Below are 24,036 nucleotides of genomic sequence, written 5' to 3'. Positions count from 1 at the left end.
TATCAATTTTGTAGAGTAGAGTTATATATAGTGTAGAAGAGTGCACCCGAATGGCGCAGAGTGGAGTAGGATACAGTGGAGTGGCATACAATGAAATAACGGACACTGGAGGGTTGTAGAGTGTAGTGGTATATAGTGGAATAACGTACAGTAAAGTGGCATAGAGTGGAATAGCTTATGGTGGAGTAGCATACAGAGGAGTGGTGTAGAGTGGAGTACTGCACAGTGGAGTGGCACAGAGTGTAACAGTGTATAGGGTAGACGCATACAGTGGAGTGGTGTAGACTAGAGTGGAGTACAGTTAAATGGGGTGGGGTAGTATAATAGCATATAATGGAGTGGTGTACAGTGTAGTGAAGTCTAAGGGCATAGCATGGAGTGGCATACAGTGGAGTGGCGTAGAGTGGACTACCATACAGTAGAGTGGCAAAGACTTAAGTTGCATACAGAGTAGTGGACTGGTGTAGAGTGGAGTGGCATGGTGTGGCGTAGAGTGGAGTTTCATAGAGTGAAACAGCATACATTGCAGTGGCGTAGCGTGGAGTGGGGTATAGTGGAATAGCATAGTGGAGTGGCATAGCGCGAGGTGGCATTCAATGGCCTAGCAAAGAACAGAGTGGAATAGCATAGTGGAGTGGCATAGAGTGGAATAGCGTACAGTGAAATAGCGTACAGTGCAGTGGCGTATAGTGAAGTAATGTAGAATGGAGTGGTATACACTGAAATGAGGAAGAGTGTATTAGGGTACAGTTGAGTGACAGCCAATGGATTAGCGTAGAATGGAGTGGCATTTACTGAGTGGCATACACTGGAGTGGCGTACAGTGGAGCAGGGTACAGTGTAGTGGCATACACTAAACAGCATACAATGGAGAATTTTAGATTGTACTGGCATACAGTCGAATCGTGTAGAGTGGAGACGCATATAGTGGAGTAGCGTACAGAGGAGTGACATACAGTGGGGTAGCTTACACTGTAGTGGCATACATGAAATAGCATAGAGTGGAGGGGCATACAGTGGAGTGGCAAACAAAGTGGCACAGAATGGAGTTGCGTACAGTGCAAAAGCGTAGAGTTGACTGGGTTATAGTGAATTTGTGTACAGCGTAATTGCATTGAATGAAAGTGATCTGGGTTACACTGAATTTGTTTACAGCATAATAGCATTGAATGGAGTGGTGTTTAGTGGAGTGGAGTGCAGTGGAATGGTGTAGAGTTTAATAGCATATAAAGGAGTAGTGTACAGTGTAGTGGAGTACAGAGGAGTGGTGTAGACTGCAGTAGCATACAGTAGAGTGGGGTAGAATGTAATAGCATACAGTGGTCTGGCATACCTTGCAGCGGCATCCAATGGAATATCGTAGAATGAGGTGACAGAGTGGAGTGATATACAATGGAGTGGTGTAGAGTGGAGTAGCATTCAGTGGAATACCGTACAGTGGAGTGTTGTAAAGTAGAGTTGCATGCAGTGGAATACAGTACAGTAGGGTGGTGTAGAGTGGAATTGTGTATAGGGGAGCAGCATCTAGTGGAGTGCTGGAGCATAGACTGGAGTAGCTTAGAGTGTAGTGACCAGCAGTGGAGTTGTGTACAGTGTAATAGGTTTGAGTAGAGAGGCGCAGAGTGAATCTCGTACAGTGGAGAGGTGTAGAGTCGAGAGGCGTTGAGTGGAGTGGTGCTGAGTGGAGTGGCACAGAGTGGAGCGCAGTACCCGGTAGTGGCATATGCATGAATACAATAGAGGGGTGTAGAGGGTAGTGGAGTACAGTGGAGTGCCATATAGATGTGTGTGAAATTTAGTAGCAATGTAGATTATGGTGTGGAGAGAAAAACTTTGTGATATTTATAGCACTGTACAACAAAAAGTAGATAGGAAGCCCAAAAAACTAAATTAGACTGCATATGTAAAGCTTCAGATTTACTACATGAACAACTAAAAGAACCATTTATGGTCACATGCTAATGAAAACCAATAAACAAACACATAAGAAGTAGAATACATCTTAATCTACATTATTTTTTTCCATGCTATCTGACTCACAAAACTAAATTGTGCCCAGCAAGCCAGAAAAAAACCCATCTTCCTTATACACTCCTGTGCCACAAAATGGAAAAGTCAACTAGCAGTGAACTACACAAACTATTATATGGAGGGCAATGGGAAAGTGGTTATGAAGGTATAAGAGCCAACAACTTAGTGATATCTGTGATTTCATATGAAGCACAATACTACTTAAAGTAGCAAGGAAGTCCAGAAAAAAGACTGCATGTGTAAAGTTTCAAATTTACTACATGAACATTCATGTCCGCATGCTAATGAACACCAGTTAACAAATACAGAACACATAAAAAAAATCTTAATTTATAGTTGTTTTTTTTGTATGCTCTCTGGCTCACAAAATAAAACTCTTCCCAACGAGCCAAACAAAAGCCATCTTCCTCATGCACTTCTGTAGAGGTGAGTGGGTGGGTGTGTGTGCTTGTATGGGTGAGTGACAGACTGTGACTGTATCAGTGAATGATTGGGTGAGTGAGTGTACGGAGGAGTGAGTAGATATATCAGTGGGTTTATGCATAAGTGTGTGGGTGTGTCAGTCACGTTATAGGAAAGTGAATGGATGTGTGAGTAGCTGTAACGGTTAGTCACTAGGTGTGTCAGTGTCTGCACTGGTGAGTGAGTGGGTGGGTGTGTTATTGACTATCGGTGAGTGAGTGGGTGAGTAAGTAACTATAGGGGTGACTGGGCAGCTGAATGAGTGACTGTATACATAAGTGACAGGCTGTATCAATGACTGTATTGGAGATTAAGTTGATGTGTGCGTAATTATCAGTAAGCGAGCTGGTGTGTTAGTGTCTGCATGGGTGAGTGACTGGGTGTGTCAGTGAATGTACGGGTGAGTGACTGGGTGTGGTAGTGAGTTACTTTGTGTGTAAGGATCTGTATCAGGGAGTGAGTGGCTGTGTCTGTGACTTGGTAGCTGGGTGTGTGACTGCATGTATAGGTAAGTGGATGAGTATATTAGTGACTGTGTGGGTTTGTTATTTGTTTACATGAATGGTTGTACAGGTGTATGAGTTGTTGTCTGATTGGCTATATGAGTGTGTGAGTGGGTGTGTGAATAGCTGTGTAAGTGTATGAATAGCTGACTTAGTAATGTATGTGTGAGTCATTGTGTTAGTGGCTGTGTGTGTGTCAGTACTATTATGGGTGTAGGAATGGGTATGTGCGTAGTTGTGTGTGCGGATGTACAATTGTTCACATGGGGGTATGAGTGGGTGTCTGAGCTTTTTTGTGGATGATGTCAACAGGGATGTCACTGACCATGTCATGAGTGATGTAATATGTGAGGTCATAAGCAGTGGGGAGCCACAAGCTACAATTAGCTGAGTTAATCTAAAACTGCTGAATTTCACTGGTTTTGTACGTATGAAATGTGAGCATAATTATAATGTCCCTGTAACCTTTGTTTTTTTTTCAGTGAATTTCTATATTTGTTTTAAATTCTATTTCCGCACTATAACATCCCAGTAACCTTTGGTTTTACCAGTGAATGTCCATGTTTAAAAAAAAATGTTTTTAACAAAGTCGTTTTCATTACTATACATTATTCCAACCACTGTTGCGCATGGCCAAAGGCCATTGACAGTGGTGGGTAGCCGTTATCCCTGGCCAGGGGCCAGACTCTGCAGCCAACCCCCTCCATAACCACCCAACCCCCCGCTGCGCACAGCCTTTGGCCATACACGGCAGGAGTTGGATGCGCCCTGTTTCTCTGGGTGTAAGAACAGGTGTGAGAGTGTGTTTCTGGGTGTTAGAGTGGCTGTGAGAGTGTCTGCCTGGGTGTGAGAGTGGGTTTATCAGTGTCTTAGTGAGTCTGTGAGTGGGTGCATCAGCAGGTCTGTGAGTGGGTGTGTGAGGATTTCACTGGGTCTGTCAAAGGGTGCGTGAGGGTCTGAGTGGGGCTTTGAGTGGGTGCACAAGGGTCTGTGAGTGGGTGCGCGAATGTAGGAAAGTGCCACTGTTGGCAAGGGAACCCCTCTACATTTTGCCTAGTGTTGATGCCATCTTTGATTGAGAGTGTGCTGGGATCCTGCTAACCAGGGCCCAGCACCAGTGATCTTTCCCAAAGTCTGTACCTTTGTTCCCACAATTGGCACAACCCTGGCCCACAGCTAAGTCCCTTGTAAAATGTACCCATATTACTAAGGGCCATGTGGCCAGGGAAGGTCCCCAAAAGGCTGCAGCATGTATTATGTCATCCTAGGGGACCCCTCACCAAGCACTTGTACACTGCCTCAGCAGCCTGTGTGTGCTGGTGGGGATAAAAAGGCAACGTTGACATGGCATCCCTCTCAGGGGGCCATGCCCGCAAAACCACTGCCTGTGGCATGGGTAAGACACACCTCTAGCAGGCCTTACAGCCATACGTCAGGGTACACTACATCACAGGTGAGGGCATAGCTACATAAGCAATATGCCCCTACAGTGTCTAAGTCCATTCTTAGATACCGTAAGTGCAGTGTTGCCATACTGATTATATTGTCTGGGAGTCTATCATTACGAACTCCACAGCTTCATAATGGCTTCACTGAATACTGGGAAGTTTGGTATTAAACGCATACATCTTAGAGATGCCCCCTGTATGTTAGCAAAACTGCTAGTGTAGGCCTCACCGTACTGTGCCAGCCTGCCACTTTCAGAGAAGTTTTTGACCACATGGGGTGAGAGCCTTTGTGCTCTCGGTGGTCAGAAACAAAGCTTGTCCTGGGTGGAGGTGCTTCACACCTTCTCCCTACAGGAACTGTAACACCTGGTGGTGACCCTCAAAGGCTCAAGCCTCGGATTACACTGCCCTAGGGCGCTCCAGCTAGTGGAGTTGCCTGCCCCCCTTGACAAAGCCCCACTTTTGGCGGAAAGTCCAGTGGGAAAAGTAGGGAAAACAGGGAGGAGTGACCATCCCAGCCAGGACTACCTCTAAGGTGTCCAGAGCTGAGGTGACCCCCGCCCTGCTGAATCCTCCATCTTGGTTTGAAGGACAGGGACTAATAGGATTAGGCACACAGGGCGTGTAGCCGCTCTCAGGGACAGTAGCCCTCTGACCCCTAAAACGCTGCTAAATCTAGGATTTAAGGGCCTTCCTGAACCCAGATCACCAGATTCCTGGCAACCTGACAAGAAGAAGAAGAAGAAGGACTGCTTAGCTGAGACCCCCAGCAGAGGAAGGAAGATGACAACTGATTCAGCCCCAGCCTTACCTTACCTTACTCTTGTGGAGAAGCGTGGCTCAATGGTTAGAGCGGCAGACCCTGATGCAGATATCTGGCCCGGGACCAGGGTTCAATTCCTGCCTCAGCAGGTCTTGGGCTCAATTTCCTCAGACCTGATAATTCTCGCATCGGTGCCTAATCTAATTCATGGATCCCACTCTGTAACTCTGGGCAATAGCTTGCTTAATCTCCACAACGGCCCCAACAGCGCTGGGATGCCTGGCTTCACCGTGGAGGTTGCCCAGGAGTGGGCACCTCACAGGGAAAAGCCAGGAGGGGTTCCACAGCGGTATGCGTACAGCTCCTTGAGACCCTAACGGGTGAGTAGTGCGCTATACAAGTACAAAGTTTACAGTTTACCGGCCGACCTGCCAAAGAACCTGCAAAAGAACAGCGACGCATCCAGCGGGACCAGTGACCTCTGCCAAACTCCAGAGGACAGCACTGCACCCAAAGAACCAAGAACTCCTGTGGACTGGGGCCCTGTCCAAGAAGAAACCAAAGACTCACCTTACTCTGAATGCATGAGTCCTAACCACTCTGCACCCGATGCCCACAGCCAAACCAGCTAGACAGGATCCCTAGGCAGTTTTGAGCAAGTGCCCACCATGGGTTTACCTCTCCACCCCTCCATGACGATGCCTGCAGAAGAAATCCTGAGGACCCCCTTGAGCGTGCAGCTCCAGATGAAGATTTCCAATGCCTAAAGACAGACTGCCCCCGGGCCTTGGAGAACCCGACCTCCAGTGCAGCCACGTTCAGCAGGCGGCCCTCCTCCCTGTCCAGCCTCTGGTCTACCCGAGACAACCCCCTGGACCTCACCCGCAGCCTCTGAATGACCCCCGGGGTCCCCTCATAGACCAGCATTGGGAGCCTGCCGTCCTGTTTGCACCCTGCACCTGGCTGCCCCTGTGCACTGAGGGTGTGTTTTTGGTGTCTACTTGTGGTCTCCCCCGTGCTCCTTCAATCCCCCTGGTCTGCCCTTCGAGCCGCGGGTACTTACCCGCAGGCAGGCCTGATTCCGAGTACCCCCTGTCTCCATAGGAGCCCATGTTAAGTTTGCTCAATTTGACCTCTGCACCCAGCCGGCCTGTGTACTTACCTGTAACTTGAATCATGTGGTTCTAAAAATAAATTAAGAAAATATATTTTTACTATATAAAAACCATTGGTCTGGAGTTAAGTCTTTGAGTGTGTGCTTCTTCTATTTTTTGTGTGTGTACAACAAATGCTTTGCACTACCCTCTGATAAGCCGAACTGCTCGACCACACTACCACAAAAGAGAGCATTGGTATCAACTTTAGCCTCTGTTAAGCCTCTGGGGAACCCTTGGACTCTGTGCACACTATCTCATTTTGATATAATATATATCGAGCCAGCTTCCTACAGTGAGTGTTTGAGTAGGTCAGTGAATGGGTGCATAAGAGTCTGAGTGGGAGTGTGAGGGGGAGAAAGAGATTGAAAGAAAGAAATTGAGAGAGAGAAAGAGAGTGAGAGGAAGAGAGATAGTTATTTAGGCTTTGTGAATGATATACTTAGAATGAGACATTTCTGGAGAAATTGAAAAGAAAAATCTATGTGTCAATTAAAAAGAGTGAGATCTCCCTCAGTATGAACCTTAAACTTTTGAAGTTAAAAAGAAATTAAAGAAGGAAAATGACCACGGGCACACCTGGAGAAGAACCCTCAACTTTCAGTGCAAGGGTTTGTGACCTTAACCTTTAGGCCAAAGGTGGCTCCTTTTTGTGATACTTCCAGACATTTCTATGACAGTCAACCCACGCATGTAATTTGGCAAGAAATGTGAATGTTTCATCACTAGAAAGGCCTAACAGTCAAAACACTAGTAAATTAAAAAAAAATGCCAAGCCATACTAGGATTTGAACCATCGGCCTACTGAGTGACATCACAAGACCTTGACCATTAGGTGAGAAGTGACTCAGTGCTGTCAATGTATGGAGAGACCATTTCAGTGACAATCTCTCTCTTGCTCTCTTCCATCTGATTATGGGTTGGAAGAGAGAGAAAGAGACAGGCCCGTGGGGCTGCCTCAAGCCTCTATGCTTGTGAGGTCAATGTTGTTATCTGTTTCCCTGCACACATTTTTATGTTTGACAGCTCCCACTGGTAGAAAGGAAACTTTGTTTTTACTTGGAGGGAGCTGTCAGCTCCCTCCAAGCAAAAGCAAATAGCTATATCCCGGGGTGGGCACCCTGAAACATAGCAGGAGCTGGCCCTGTGGGGGTGGCGGTCCCCAGAGCTATCACTGTCTCCTCAAGGGGAGCTGCGCAGGACCCCTCCAACAACTATTGCCATGGGGAGGTGGAGTTCTCCAGGGCCGGCGGCCCGCAACAGACCCCCTCATTATTGTATTTTAGCTCCAGTGAGGTGGTGGTCCCCATGGGTGTGGGGTGCGTGGCCTCCGCATACCATATTACAGCGGCCCCAGAGAGATGCTGGTCCCTAGGGCTGCGGGGGCAGGTTTCATGGCCCCCCCCCCAAAAATTGGATTTGTGTGAATTGGATTTGTGTGAACCAGGAAGAGTGTTCCTTTGTTCCTTGTGGACGTTTGGGTATGGAGATATATATATATATATATATATAAATATATATTTATATATGCACACACATACACACACACAAACACATTCAAAGCACTTTAAACATTTTAAGCAGATTATGTTGCATCCATGTTTTCCAGCAACCTTGCTTGAAAGGCTGTGCACAGTTCAGGAACCAATACTAACAGACAAATGCAGTTTGCTTAATGTATTCAATCCTCAATCTTCACCTTCTGATATTTCTTTTGTGAGAGTTGTCAGAAGCCAGGCACAGTCCTCCATTGGACCCTTTTTAAAAAAAAAATTCATAAGTACACAGGCCTGAAGATGAACTTGTGATGATAGATTAGTCATTTTAAGTAACTTAGAATCTATTCCTGCGACATAGCACAACTGCGCTCTAAGCAGCTCAACCTGAACATTCAATTTATCAGAGGGAAAGTTTAATGCTGAGGTTATCGCTTCCACAGTGTTGAGCAAATTTTCCCAAATTCTAGTATGAACCTAAGAAGACTCTTTGAGGGAATTAACCTCAACAGAGATGTTAATGTTGTGCTTTGTCAGGAGAGAGAGATTAGCTGAGTTGAATATATTATTCCTAAAGTTCACATTCTTTTCCTTGGATCGGCCTGGTTCTGATAAGTCATGATCTAAATTGATTTTCTGGGAAGTAAGTATTGGCTTTAAATCTCGCTGATAGTTTCCAGTTTTAAAAACTGGACTAAAGGGATCCGTACCTAACTGTCCTTCTGCCAATTAGGACATACTGCATCTTGTACTTCTTCAGCTATATTGGCACCCTCTATGTTATCAACATCCAAGTTTGTTTTTGGCGACATCGTAGGCCGCATCCATTCATGCAGGAAGTCTCCTTGGCTTATATTTAAAGCAGTGCCAGATGATAACTCAATGACAGTATTATTCATACTACTGGTTGTATGTGTACTTGGATTGAGATCTATTATATCTGAAACAGCCAGTGTGTTGATTTCTTTCAGCAGTTCTTCCTGATAATTTTCCTGATTCAGATTTGATGTTGAAACAGCACTTGATTGGGCAGATGTTTGGGGGCAGAAATAATGTTTAAAATACACTTTAGCCTTTACTCGTTAAACAGGAGCCCAAAACAGAAGCAGATACAGGGTTGTCTACTGGCTGTTTGCTTAAACTTAAGTGTGCTGAAGAACTACGTTCACTCTGTAACCTCTTTATGGGAACCATCCCCTGACCGATGAACCATTGCTATTTATCAGTGCAGGTTTTATGGCACTTACCTCTGACATTACAACCATGTTTGGCAGTCTACCATCCACTTTGGTTGGTTTGCCGTGGAATTTGAAGTAATCCGCAATAGTTGGTTTAGAGACAGCACAATTTTTCTGTTTTGGAGAGCATCCCACTGCTGCAAACTGGACAGAGCCCTGCATTGACATTGAAGTAGCATTATTAATAACAATATCAAGTAGTTGACTAGAATTTAGGTCAGTGAGTAATGCGGCAATTCGGGAAGGCGCAAGCACACCGGCAGCCGATGACCACTGGACACTGATCACTGGGTGCTGCTCCCACATTCTGGAATTCGTCATCAGTTGTTTGAAGAGTGGCCACTAGCTCCTTAGCTCTTCAGGAGAATGGCTAAGGTAATGGTGAGCCACCACCTACCCCTGCAAGCTGCACTGGCCTAAAGCTGGTCGCTTCCGCAGGAGAGTGTGAGCCCACCTGCACCTAGGCACTGGATGCAATGACTTTGAAATTATTCCAGGGTCGCTGCTTTACCGTGCACTTGCCTCTTTTCTCAGGCCACTACTTACCTTTTGGCCTGCACTTTGCATGTCTTGTTGCGTAGACCAGTGGTATAAGGGCAGGTGAAGGCTGTAAGCTGGATGAAATATAATATAAAGAACAGGCTGACAAGTGCTTTTTGGTATAAGTTGGGCTATGGCAAAGTCAAAACAAATTGTGGCTGGCAGGCAATAACAGACAGTAGCTGGAAATAGGGTGACAGGGGACTTTGGAGAGCTCACCTCTTTAATTAGGCTAGGTGATGCATCAAGCAACTGATCAAATGGGTGTGAAGGTGTGTGGTGCGGCCAGGTCGTCTAGATGCCGTCCTTCCTCCCACCCCTTAATCCTGTCCAGGATACAGCATCTCAGCATTGGTGGTTCAGCGGCACAAGTGCAGGCACAAATGCAGGAACAACACAGCCCGGCCCAACTTAATGGCCTGTCTCAATACAGCCCAATAAGGCTCAGGGTGCTCTGTGAATAGGGAATGGATCCCAAAATTGCTGGAATACAAGATGTGGCGCAATGGGCGGGTGTGGGTGGCGATGCACAGAAGGCAGGCGTTTGACCCCCTGCTCAGCCATGTGTCTCTGTTCTGCTCCTTCTCCTCCTTCACCCCGCTTCCAAGCTTGTTCTTCCTCCGCCGGCTCACTTCCGACTTACTTAATATTTATTGATGATCCTCCACAATGCAAGCAATCCAAAGTATCAATGGACAAAATGTTGCCTTCGATCTTAGCTCTCTTTAGAACCAGTATAGTGTTGCAGCTCTAAGTATAAAATAGTGTGCACGAAAATTCACACATCCAGTCAGACAAAACAAGCAGACTATGTATAAAGCATTACTAAGATATGGGAAAGGGGTAGTGATCTTCGACGTGTCTCAACCACAGATTTTCACACCACTTTCTTCTGCAGTTTCTTGGTTCAAAACTCATGCCTTTCTTGTACATCCCACACCTAATCGCTTTCATCTTTAGCACTCTCTTTTAACTCTGTCCTGTATATACTTCCTATAATCTCCTTCCCCTTACTTTCCCAGACACAACGCACCGACTCACCTGTAAGCATTGCTTTTTCCTTAACTTTTGACATGTCAATAAAATGACAGCTGTTTCCTTCCTTCGCACACTTTCGCATAGAATCACACTTAGAATAGCACACGTGAACACTGCGCTCTGCAGAGAGACCAAAGATTGGATGAGTATCTACTCGGAACCCCTTTATGATCTACTGATGGGCACTCAGAGATCCACACTGCCTTTGTCCTGAACCCCACAACTCTCAATGTGTTACTTAATGTAGCTATTTTAATTCTGTTCACCTAAAAGAGAAAAAAAACTCTGAGAACCAAAAGTGACAGAGTATGGAGTCAAAATCTTAGAAAGTAAAAACAGTCCTGGATTCCTAAAATGAGTTCTGTTCCAACTGTTGGGAAAGAGGTTGTATGTTGGTCTCTGCCAAGCTTGGGTGGGTTATGGGAAGCAGTCTCACCTAAGAAAAATTTGGGGGCACTGGCACTTATACTACAAATTAAGCATTGGAGATGGACAGTGAGAGCCAAGGAGGGTGTGAGCATGACGAGAAGGATCTAGAAGCTAGCAAAAGGGGGAGAGATGTAACGTTGTCTCTGCGGACAGCAACTAATCAAGTTTGTGAGAGAATGTGATTAGTTGCCTCAGGAATAGGTAAATTGTGCAATCTGAATGGCCAACTCAAGAGTTCCCACGAATAAGGATTTAAACAAGTGAAAACTAACAGAGGGGGCACGTGTTCCAATAGAGAAACTGGGTTTCATAAATAATCAAGGACACTGGTCCCAGATACCACATCTTAAATTGATGTACACAACTGTAGCATCAATGCATCATTCAAAGAAGAGAATTATATTCAATCTTTCAAAATTATAACTAGATTTTGAAAATAATTATTTTCTTTAAACTGATGCATGGAATCTCAAGTAAATTCTGTACGATGTGATAATCTAGATGAGAGCAGGAGGAATGGTGATGGTGAGATAAATAGGAAGGGTGGGTGAAACAGCTATAAGAAGAGATCTCAAATTATCAGACAATGGATAAAGGAGAGGAGGGGTACAAGAGGTAAATTACCTCGGTATGTTTATTTTCACATTTGCTTAGCAAATAATATGTGTTAAATAACTCAACAAAGTTAAATGACCCAACAAAATTCTACCAAATTCTTGGAAATCCTTGAGTTAACTTGCTAGATCAATAGTGCAAAAATAGATACTTACATTGGAGCCATTTAAGAAGTTGCCAACAGCAAGAAGGGACGAGAGGATACATTTAAACGTTTTATTTTTCGATAGCTGCTCCATCCCTTCTTTGAGTTCGAACAAAGGTTCTGCAATTTCCTAGAACGATCAAAAATCAGCTTTCTTATTTGTGAAATGTAACAATGATGTTAACGCACTTAAAGCTTTGCATGTATTTTAATTCATGGTATGTTCAATGTCAAAGCGTTTTTTATGGCCCATTTCCCACTTGAATATATATTTTTACACACAATTAAATATGCACTTTTGCAATATCAGAGATTTTCTCTGCGAAAACCACAAATCTCGGGAAGGCTATACCATCAGGTCCACCATCTTATGCGAAATACGGAAAAATGTTTACAGTACCTGATACAATTATTCTGATTGGATTAGAAACAAGCTAAACTGTTCAATCAGGACTAACAAAGCCAACCAACCTGGCCCTTCTGGAAAATGGAAAACTGAACAAATGTGCATTGTTATACAGAAAACCGGACATAAAAGCACACAAAGGCAACATACACAATAGCATGCATCTATGCACAGACTACACGCACATTATCTAACACACACCCTAACTCCATTTCAATTCAGAGCTTAAGTTGACACAATTGGCTTACGGAACACATTTCGTACAAAAAGCAAAGAAAAACTAAGATAAAGTAGAGGGCGTCAGGGGGGTTAATAATTCCTCTGAATGCATTAGATGCCAACAGAATTAAGTCCATCTTTTTTTTTATTCCACACACTTACATTACAAATGGAAAGGAAACAGAAAACGAAAGAATTAAAGAAACCTACATTTAACCAAGTTAATGGTCATGCTATTTATGCAGGCAAGCACTTCAGAGCCGCACAAAGGAGTAGTAAACGCTATATAAATACTGCAATACAATACAATACAAAAGACTATAACAATCCTAATGTCAACTGAGGGAGACCCCAGTCGTAAGGGAGAAAATAACATTAAAAGTGCCAAGACAAAACACATCTGGCATAGTACCCGTAATATAACAGACTATATTCAGCTAAGTAATTATTTTGAAGTTGTAATTGAAGCAAACAAGGCCTATAGGCATCAGAGCCCTTTACAATGATTCAAAGGTAACAGGAAGCAATATGCATATAAAGAGATAAATTAAAGCAGCTCAAAGAAAACAAAGTATCTGCAACAAATTGATAAAAATTAGAGCGCCTCAGAGTCTGTAGGGAGACCGAGTGGGTATATTAAATGGGCGTAAAGTAGGTCAAGAGAAGCTATCTGAGAGGGAAAATCCAGAAGAGGAGGACAAGGTGGAGGGAGTGGGTGGTGGTGTAACTATAGTCAGGATATCGTAGATGTAGATTGAAAGGCGCTTTTGAGAAGAGAAGCATTTTCAGCTTCATGAATTTGCTTATCAAGGTAGTGGTGTGAAGGCTACTAGGGAGAGGTTTCCCCCGTATGGTTGTATTGCTGGAAAAGTCCAGTGCTATGATACGTTTCTTCATGAAGGTTGGGGTTCTAGGAACAGAGTTCCTACTTTAGTTTAAAAGTAAGATATCGGGGAGAAGGTGGTGTGTAGTTCTTGTTGAGTAACAGAGTCTTGTGAAGAGCTCTAGTTTGCTCAAAAAAACAATGATGCTAAAGAACAAGTTACCTTGTTAAATGCTTTTTCTAGTGCCTATTCCATCTCACAAAACATACCCCCAGTTGCCAGACTGGATTCACAGATTTTTCTTAGCACCTGTCTTGTGATTTCGCAGGTGGTGTTGTGCAGCTCCACATAGGGTCTGATCTGTCTCGGAAGTGACAATGAGGCCACACACAACCGGAACCTCCTTACATCTCAATCCAGCACCCTCAGTGATCATACTTGAATATTTGACAATGTGCAGATCTCTAATAGGAACAGTTTTAATATGCAGAAAAAAAAGAGTCAATTCCACAGAACTGGGAGGAGGGAGGGCCAGTGAAGAATCTGCAGTTATCCACCAGAAAATGTTTCCTCGCAAGCTACGTAACTTTTTCCTCTGATGGATACTTTTAACTGCTGAATCCTCACCTTGTGAATAGATTCTAAAGCACTATCTTCCTAGGTGGGGGCCTGTGGAATTGCTCAGAGAGGTTAAGTCCTGCAGGACCAAACAGGCAAAGGGCCACTTCAGACGAACCAGGCACTAGTGCTTTGTAAACAAGAGAACTGAAGCTCACGTCGGAGCCGGACAGATGTTCAAGAGAGGCACTTCGTGAATCAGCATGGTGGTAGCAGCCTCAGCTATGGTAGAATGAGCTTGAAGGCCTTCTGGAGGCTGCTTCATCATCAATCCATAGCAGATATTAATGCAAAGCACAATCCATCTAAAGATGTTGTCTTTTTGCACTCTGTTTTCCTACTATGTCCCTGAGAACCCCACAAAAAGCTGATCATCCACCCGATGATGCTTGATGTGATCGATGTACGAGCTCAGAGCTCTTCTAGATTCTAACCGATGGAGTCTTTCTTCCTCCTTAGGTGCTTGAGGTGGGGCAAAGAATGCGGCACGATGCTAGACTGCCGCACGTGAAAAGGTTTCACAAATTTTGGGAGCAACCTTAGCCTTAGTATTAACTTGTCTGGAAAGAAGGTTGTATATGATTGCTGAAGAGACAGTGTTTGCAATTCACTTGTGCAACAAGCTGACATGATCACTATAAGGAATGTCACCTTCAGAGTGAGTGACTTTAGAGGGCAGCTCCGCATAGGCTCAAGTGGGGTGCACAACAGAAATATGAGAACCAAATTCAGATCCCACTGAGGCATCACAAAAGGTTTTAGAGGAAACATGTGGGTAAGCCCTTTTAAAATATGCATAACAGGTGATTTAAGCAGAGATGACTGATCAGGTAATCGTAGAAAAGCAGATAAGGATGAAAAGTGACCTTTAAGGTAGACACATCAAGGTTTTGCTGGGCTGAAGAGAAAAAGAATAGGACATCAAATAAATGGGCTTCCAATGGTTGGACACTTGAAGATTACCAAAGAACAAACTTCTTCCAGCATCCCGCATTATTAACTGCTTTGGTAGAGGGCTGCCTAGACACCAGAATGTTATTCACTACTTTGGGTCAAACACAGTTAACTGTTGCTGCTCAATCTCCAAGCATGAAAGTGTAAATTGTGCAGGATCGGGTGCAAGACCGTGCCCCTGGTGCTGCGACAGAAGGTCCTCCCTAAAAGGGAGTCAGATGAGAGAACAGACATTTATGGCCAGACGTTCCGTGGTTCTGGGCACCACACTCTCCTGGCCCAACCAGGAGCCACTGGGATGACAGGGGCCTGGTAGTTTCTGAACTTCTTGAGAACATTGGGCAGGAACGGTATAGGAGGGATGGTGTACAGGAGTTCCAAGCTGCATTCCAAATGAAAAGCATCTCTGAGATAGAAATGTCTTGGGAACTCCAACATGCAAGAGTGAAGACACAGCATATTCTCTGCGGTGGTGAAAAGATGGAGCCTGGGTTCACTCCATTGCTGGAAGACATCCCGCACCATCTTTGAGTGCTGCTATCATTCGTGATTTGCTAGGCAACAATGGCTGAGTTTGTTTGCCCTGGCATTTAATGATCCTCCCAGGTGTTATACGATTAAGGAAATGCCCTGATGACTCAATCAACAGTTCAAGAGACATATGGGCTCCTGGCACAAGACCCGGGATCCCCCACGGCTTTGCATGTTGTAGTACTATATGGTGGTGGTGCTGTTTGTGAGAACCTTCACCACTTCCACCTTGATGGATGGGAGGAAAGCTTTTAATGCCAAGCGAAATACCTGCAGCTCCAATAAATGAATGTGGAGGTAGGTTTCTGTCGAAGATCAGAGTCCTCCGATCTCCACCTCTCCCAGATGACTTCACTAGCCAAGCACCAATAATTCTGTCATAACAATTAACTCTGTGTAGGCTAGGGAGAAGGGTCTGCCACTGGTCAAATGGTGGTTCAGCAGCCACCACTGTATGTCTTTCCCAAGTCTCCTCCAACACCCAGACAGGTTTACTTGGTATTGAGCCCACCAAGACTTCAGATCCCACTGCCCACATGTGCAACCCGGCATGATCCACCAGCAGGATACGGGAAACCAATAAGCCAAGAAGTCTCAGAGCCATATTGAGACCCAGGTCAAGGGTTGAAATATGGGGATCATAGCCCAAATGTGATAGACTCGCTGAGGCAGAGGAAAGACTCAGAACACCACCAAGTCTAGGATGCCACCAATGAATAAAAGCCTTTGCTAAGTAGTCGAGTGCGACTTTGACACATTGACGGAAAATCCTAAAGAATTCAATAACTTCAATGTCACCTGGAAGTGATCATGACTACTTGAGGCAAGCCCGCTTTTAGCAACCAGTCCTCAAGGTGTGGGAAAATTGGTATCCGTAACTATCGAAAATGTGCCCTGACCACCACCTTCAACCTTATGAACACCTAAAGGGCCCTGGTGAGGCAAAAGAGGAGCACAGAGAACTGAAAGTGCATGTGAGCTACTTGAAAGTGTAGGTAACTTCTGTGGAACCGTAGGATAGGAATGTGGAAATAGGCATCCTGGAAATCTAACACCACCACCCAGGGCAGACAGAACCTGGGCCAGAGTGAACTTTTGGACTTGTCCTTTTTGAGGAACAAGTTCAGACGACGAAAATCTAAAATTGGACAAATTTCTCCATTATTTTTGGCATCAGAAAGCAATGGGAGTAGCAACCGTTGATCATTTCTGATGTCGCCAAACTCTCTATAGCTCCCTTGTCTAAAAAAGTCTGAACTTCCTTCCCAAGAATAGGCAGGTGGTCCTTCGGAAATTGCTGCTGTGTAGCTGGCATGTTTGGAGGGGTAGCTAAGAAAGGTAGGGCATAATTATACTGAGAGATCTGATGCAACCATCTGTTCGATGCAATTCTCTGCCACCCAAGGATTTAATCAATTATCCTGCTTCCAAGTGACAATTCGCTGAAGAGGACAAACTACAGGGGTTTTGCTGCAGTAGGGAAGCAGGGGATTGGTTAAGTTTGTTGCCCCTGAATGCTCAACCTGTAACTTGAAAGTGCTGAATGGCTTGTTGCTGTGAAGGCTAGTTTTGGAGTTGCCTCTGTTAGATGCCCCCTTCCTAAGTCTCAAAAGAGATGGTATTATTGGGAAAATTACCACTGGGGCACTGAAAGGCAGACGGAGGTGATGTTGCCTTACTCTCTTTGAAGTGCTCCAGGGCAGAATATGTTGTGTCGCTGAAGAAACGGGTGCCATCAAAAGGAATGTCCATAACTGATACTTGGATATCACTGAAGAAGCCCATGGATCGGATCCATGTGTGGACTAGGGCACCACGCTGGTACTAACTGCTATACACAAACAGTGACAAACAAGTAGGAGCGCACCTGCCTGACATCCCAGCAATTAATCTGCCCCATTGCATCATGGTAGATGTAGTATCTTCAAAAAACGAACTCCATTAATTTTTAAATATTTCACCTTTAAGTAGGTACAGCCTTTACTGTGCATCTCTGGACACGTGTTTCTGGGTTAGTCCCTTCTTCAGCAGAGAACATATTTGCGGGGTGCTGGGAATGCTGCCATAAATCCCCCGGTTTCAGTACCTCTTCCCTGGCATGCTGGTGCCTGCTCCAGAGCTCGTCAGCCCAGTAGCTCAAGGGAGCCTTTAAAGTCACAAACAAGTAGGAGCGCACCTGCCTGACATCCCAGCAATTAATCTGCCCCATTGCATCATGGTAGATGTAGTATCTTCAAAAAACGAACTCCATTAATTTTTAAATATTTCACCTTTAAGTAGGTACAGCCTTTACTGTGCATCTCTGGACACATGTGTTTCTGGGTTAGTCCCTTCTTCAGCAGAGAACATATTTGCGGGGTGCTGGGAATGCTGCCATAAATCCCCCGGTTTCAGTACCTCTTCCCTGGCATGCTGGTGCCTGCTCCAGAGCTCGTCAGCCCAGTAGCTCAAGGGAGCCTTTAAAGTCACAAACAAGTAGGAGCGCACCTGCCTGACATCCCAGCAATTAATCTGCCCCATTGCATCATGGTAGATGTAGTATCTTCAAAAAACGAACTCCATTAATTTTTAAATATTTCACCTTTAAGTAGGTACAGCCTTTACTGTGCATCTCTGGACACATGTGTTTCTGGGTTAGTCCCTTCTTCAGCAGAGAACATATTTGCGGGGTGCTGGGAATGCTGCCATAAATCCCCCGGTTTCAGTACCTCTTCCCTGGCATGCTGGTGCCTGCTCCAGAGCTCGTCAGCCCAGTAGCTCAAGGGAGCCTTTAAAGTCACAAACAAGTAGGAGCGCACCTGCCTGACATCCCAGCAATTAATCTGCCCCATTGCATCATGGTAGATGTAGTATCTTCAAAAAACGAACTCCATTAATTTTTAAATATTTCACCTTTAAGTAGGTACAGCCTTTACTGTGCATCTCTGGACACATGTGTTTCTGGGTTAGTCCCTTCTTCAGCAGAGAACATATTTGCGGGGTGCTGGGAATGCTGCCATAAATCCCCCGGTTTCAGTACCTCTTCCCTGGCATGCTGGTGCCTGCTCCAGAGCTCGTCAGCCCAGTAGCTCAAGGGAGCCTTTAAAGTCACAAACAAGTAGGAGCGCACCTGCCTGACATCCCAGCAATTAATCTGCCCCATTGCATCATGGTAGATGTAGTATCTTCAAAAAACGAACTCCATTAATTTTTAAATATTTCACCTTTAAGTAGGTACAGCCTTTACTGTGCATCTCTGGACACATGTGTTTCTGGGTTAGTCCCTTCTTCAGCAGAGAACATATTTGCGGGGTGCTGGGAATGCTGCCATAAATCCCCCGGTTTCAGTACCTCTTCCCTGGCATGCTGGTGCCTGCTCCAGAGCTCGTCAGCCCAACTGATACTTGGATATCACTGAAGAAGCCCATGGATCGGATCCATGTGTGGACTAGGGCACCACGCTGGTACTAACTGCTATACACAAACAGTGGTTAGCATTCAGACCTGACCTAATCACATACTTCGTTGAGTCTTGTCTTGGCCATCTTGTATAATCTGTTGCAGAATGGATCGAAGGTCATCAGTTACTGCAGCCAGGATGTCACTCACCATGTCCTGCAACAAGTGTTAGTAACACCTCAAGATGCCCACCTGGGTTAACAAATCTGAGAGTGAGGCTGGCAGAGGAGAACATATTTTTCCTAAAGGCCTCCATCTATTTGGACTCCATGCCTGGAGCTTTAGTGGGGAAGGAATTTGGGTTCAACCTATTAGTCCAAGTTTATACCACAAGACTGTCTGGTGTGGGATGCTGGAAAAGAAAAGTTGAAGGCAGCTGGAGGTCCAGGACTTCTGCTTTTCTCCTTATCACCATTACGAGGAAGGCAGATTCCTCATGGAGGGGCCAAGTGGAAAGTTGATGTACGCGTCAGGGGATGTGCAAAGTACACCAGCATCTCGTAGGTCCACTACTAAGTTTTCCTCATCACACAAGGGTGACCCAGTACCTCCATCATCATCATCATCATGTGGTTATGGGACTGGAAAACACTGAGGTAATGGAGGATGCCTTTAGAGCCTGACTGTGTTGGGATCTACCTGGGCAAAACCTTGGACAGGTTTACTGATGGCTCGCTTCAGAATCCAAAAGGACTATAGGCTCTTGCTCTGGCTTCAGTGGCATTGGTGCCAGCATCAACACACAGGGGATTGGTGCAGGTCTCAATGCTAAATGAGGATTTGGAGAAGGCGTCTGCCCTGGAGTTTGGGCAAGCCCTGGAACTGGATCAAGTGGCATAGTTGGGGATAGCTTCACTGGCTGTCCTCCGAAAGTCCCTGTAACCTTTGTTTTTTTTCAGTGAATTTCTAAGGTTTTTTAAATTCTATTTCCTAACTATAACGTAAATGTAACCTTTATTTTTCTCAGAGAATTTCTAAGGTTTTTAACGTAAATTAATTTTCATTACTATACGTAAATTCCCTGTATCAATCAACCCCATGCTGTGCACGGCCTTTGGCACGGCCCGAGCAGGCCAACCCCTATGACCACCCAATCCTGTGCTGCGAACAGCCGAACAGGCAGTTTCTCTTCCAATGAGAATAGATGTGATCGGGTGTGTAGGAAGCTGGGCACTTTCCTACAGGGCGTCTCTGGGTGTGAGTGTTTCTGTCTGGGTGCGAAAGTGGGTGCGTGAGGGTCTGAGTGGGCCTGTGAGTGGGTGAGTCAGTGTGAGTGGTTCTGAGTGGGTGCATGAGGGTCTGAGTGGGTCTGTGAAAGGGCGCATGAGTGTCTGAGTCGGTCTGGGACTAGGTGAGTGAGGGTCGGTGAGTGCATCAGTGTGAGTGGGTGCATCAGTGTGTCTGTGAGTGGGTGTATGAGGGTCTAAGTGGGTCTGTGAGTGGGTGAGTCAGTGTCTTAGTGGGTCTGTGATTGGGTGTGTCAGTATCTGAGTGGGTGTGTCAGTATCTGATTGGGTCTGTGAGTGGGTGCATGAGGGTCTGAGTGGGTTGTGAGTGGGTGCATGAGTGTCTGACTGGATCTGAAAGTGGGTGTGGGAGTCTATGAATGGGCACATGAGTCTCTGAGTGCATGTATGAATGAATGAATTAGTGTATGAATGAGTATGTGAATTAAAAACATTTTTTTTTTTTTGCTTATTAGTGATTAACCGCGAATATAGAGCATAGTGAAGAAAAATCATTTTAAACCCATAATTGGACCCTCAAAGACCCCTATATCAAACTCTTGGGGTCAAGGTACCCCCAACCCTGACCCCTTATGCTACTTTTCATTTTGTTTTTCATCTCCAGGGACCATGTCCTATGACCTTAAAATGGCAGCCGCTACTTTCTATTCACATTGTGGCCAGCTAATTACAGTGCTTCTATTCGTGTGTGTATTTGTGAAAATTTGTGAATGTTTCGCGACCTCAGATATACAAATTTATTTTCCAAAACTACTGAATGGATTTACACCAAACACCCAAAAGCAGAATCTGCATACTGACAACTAGCTTTCTGCCAGATTTGGTGTAATTCCATACAGTGGTTTGGTCCTATGAGAATTAACAAGGGAAACACAATTTTTTTGCCCCCCCCTCCTTTTTCTTAGCCCTTGCTTGATGGATCACCCCGAAACCTTATGTGTGCAACAGCAATCACTTTTTTGGAAGATTTTGTGAAGATCCGTCAAACGGTGCCAAAGATATAGGCAAGTCTCTTTTTTATGGAAACATGGTCCTAACTATAACTAACTACCTAGTGGCGACCACACTAGGAAAATAATTTAACATCTAGATTGGTCATTGGACATTAAGGGAAATTGCTGAAGCTTTTACACAATACTAAAGATTAGTATATGAGCCCCACCCGACTACACTACCAGAAAAAGAATTGCCTATAACAACAGACCCCCTGGCCCCAAAGGTCAACTCAGAAGAACAAGAACTCTTAGATCAACCAATACTCGGATACAACCGCCAGTATGTTAACAGGGAAAACCCCGGGGCCAAATGGTTTCCCCATCAAATTTTATAAACACGTCACTACATATTATGCCCTCAATCTTTAAATCTGTAGTTGAGACAATACAAAAGGGATCGTACATGGCAGCCCTGGAAAAGGCCACAACTATGGCCAAACCATAACCAGGACAACCGGGGGACCTCCGCACCTTATATCAACCTATCTCACTTTTAAATGAGGAGAGCATGCTCTTTGCTAAGATACTAGAAACCACACAGGTCAAATTCTTAACCTTCCTGCTACACCTTTATCGAATCAGTTAATGCCAAGAAGTTCAAGACACTGCCCTGGGATGCTCCAACTGGCAATTAGGAACGCTAATCAACCTAGAGCAGTGGTTCCCAACCTGTGGTCCAGGGACCCCTGCGGGTCTGCAAAGCCTCCTCAGGAGGTCCGCGACTTCTAACAAAATTAAATAATATCAGAAGATTTATAATGTGTATATAAATAAAGTAGCTAAATGTACAACTGAACATTTTACAAGGTATTGTAAATGCCTAGGATTTTGAAATTGGGAGCTACAAATTAAATTAGTATCCTCAGACTGATTTGTGGGAGCAGTGAAGGTGCATCAAACATAACAGAGTATGGACAATGGGTGGCTTTATTTGAATGTACAAAAGCTCCAACCATCCTACTAAGATTACATTTTTTATCTAAATTTGTTTCCAAATTAAATAAAATATGTTATCATTTGTGTATGTGTTTGACGAACACTTGTTTCAGTATTTTTTGTGTATTGATTGGCCTTTCAAATCATTAACAATGTTTAGGCCGGGGTTCCTGGGTTCCAGTAATGATAAAGTGGGGTTCCACAAGAGCGAAACGGTTGGGAACCACTGACTTAGAGGACATAGCACCCAGGTGTTGCTGGACGTCGAGAAAGCCTTTTACTCGACTTCTGAGGTTCTACTTTTAAAGGGAGTCAGCTGTACAACATTCGGTGGGAGGATGGGATCTGTGGGGAATCCAAGGGCCCTAACTAATATCCACCGAGCACAAACTGAGATCCGCTGTGTTGTCCAGGATGTTCCCCTCTGGCGACTAAAATTAGGGAGCTCCGTGAATTACTGCAACTATCATTTTTACAGAGTCCATTTATGGACTGTGATGAACAAGTTACTTACCTTTGGTAACAATTTATTTGGTAGAGACATATTCTAGTTGTGGTTCCCTTACCATAGAATTTCCACAGGGTATCAGTCTGGATCTGGAGATTTTACTTCGAGCAGTACCCTTGTGCGCCGTCAGGTAGCATTGGTCGACTCCGTGTCTGTCGCTGGCGCGGTGACATCAGTTTCTTTTCACGATTTTCCACGCCAAAGCACGGAGCTATGAAGAACATTGAAAATGGTGTGCCAGAGCTATTGCCTTGAAAAGGGAATCCCTGTCCCAGAAATCAGTTCGCAAATCAGGAGGATGGATGGCTTAGTAAGGAATCTGCAACTAGAATATGTCTCTACCAGATAAATCGTTACCAAAGGTAAGTAACTTGTTCATCAGTCAGAGACTTCTAGTTGCAGATTCCTTACCTTAGAATAGATACCCAAGCAATACCATCCTCGGTGCTGGGCTGTGAACCAAGATCATACTAAAAAGTCCTGCAGGACCGATCAACCAAATTTGTGGTCTCCGCGGACCTGACTGCCCAGGCACTAATGCTTTGTGAATGTGGGCAGAGATGCCCACGTTGCTGCCTGGCAGATATCTAGGGCAGGAACTCTGTGTGCTAACGCTGTGGTAGTAGCAGTTATTCTGGTGGAGTGAGTAGGCAAGCCCTCAGGGGTTTGGTTCTTTGCCACAGGGTAGCACATTTTGATATGGTGGTACGCTTCTGCACCGCCTTCCCTTTATTCGCACCCATATATACAACAAAGAGTTGATCGTCCACCCAGAAATGTTTAGTACAATTGAGGTAGATAGAACGCCAACCCTCTTTTTGGATCCAGACGGTGGAGTCTCTACTCTTCATGAGAAGGAAGTGTGGATGTGTAAAAAGTAGGCAAAGTGGCCTACATGAAAAGACATAACCTTGGGAAGAAAGGAGGCCCTTACACAAAACACCACTTTGTCAGGGTCAACAGACAAAAATGGTAATTTGGAAGAAAAAGCTTGAAGCTCACTCACTCTGCAAGAAAAGGTGACGGCACCAAGAAAAGCAGATTTGAGAGTAAGGAGCCACAAAGGACAACTGTGCAACTGTTCAAAAGGGGCACACATTAAGTAAGTGAAGACCAGGTTGAGGTCCAACTGGGCATAATAAATGGTGTTGGAGGAAACAAATGGGTGAGACCCTTAAGGAATCGATCAACAATAGGAAACTTGAAAGGGGAATGTTGGTCTGGCAATCTAAGAAAGGCTGAGATAGCTGATAAGTAACCTTTAAGGGTGCCCAAAGCACAGCCCTGCTGGGCTAAAGAAAGGATGAACAAACACCCCACGCCTGAGAGCCTTGTGATTCAGGCTTCCTCTTCTTCTGGCACATTCCACTCCCCCGGATCGGGAATCAAAGAGACTAGACCTACTTGGGAAGAAGGTGTTTTCTTCCTCCAGTTTGGGGTTGTGGTAAGTGAACAATGCGGCCCTTTTGGGCCCATATACCCATTCATTGTGAGATAT

General features: G+C 44.9%; 1 protein-coding gene across 1 annotated transcript in view; it reads right to left on the bottom strand.

The window, feature by feature from the left end:
• The window catches only part of LOC138268219 (FH1/FH2 domain-containing protein 1-like), a 1,001,023-nt gene that overhangs the window by 336,821 nt on the left and 640,166 nt on the right, over positions 1–24,036 (bottom strand). Inside the window, exon 17 of the mRNA XM_069217669.1 lies at positions 11,873–11,992. Within this exon, the coding sequence (XP_069073770.1) occupies positions 11,873–11,992 (120 nt within the window). The remainder of the gene's footprint in view (positions 1–11,872; positions 11,993–24,036) is intronic.

This window comes from Pleurodeles waltl, chromosome 12 (assembly GCF_031143425.1).
Source record: "Pleurodeles waltl isolate 20211129_DDA chromosome 12, aPleWal1.hap1.20221129, whole genome shotgun sequence".
Lineage (NCBI taxonomy): Eukaryota > Metazoa > Chordata > Amphibia > Caudata > Salamandridae > Pleurodeles > Pleurodeles waltl.
This window is presented reverse-complemented; position numbering and strand designations above follow the sequence as displayed.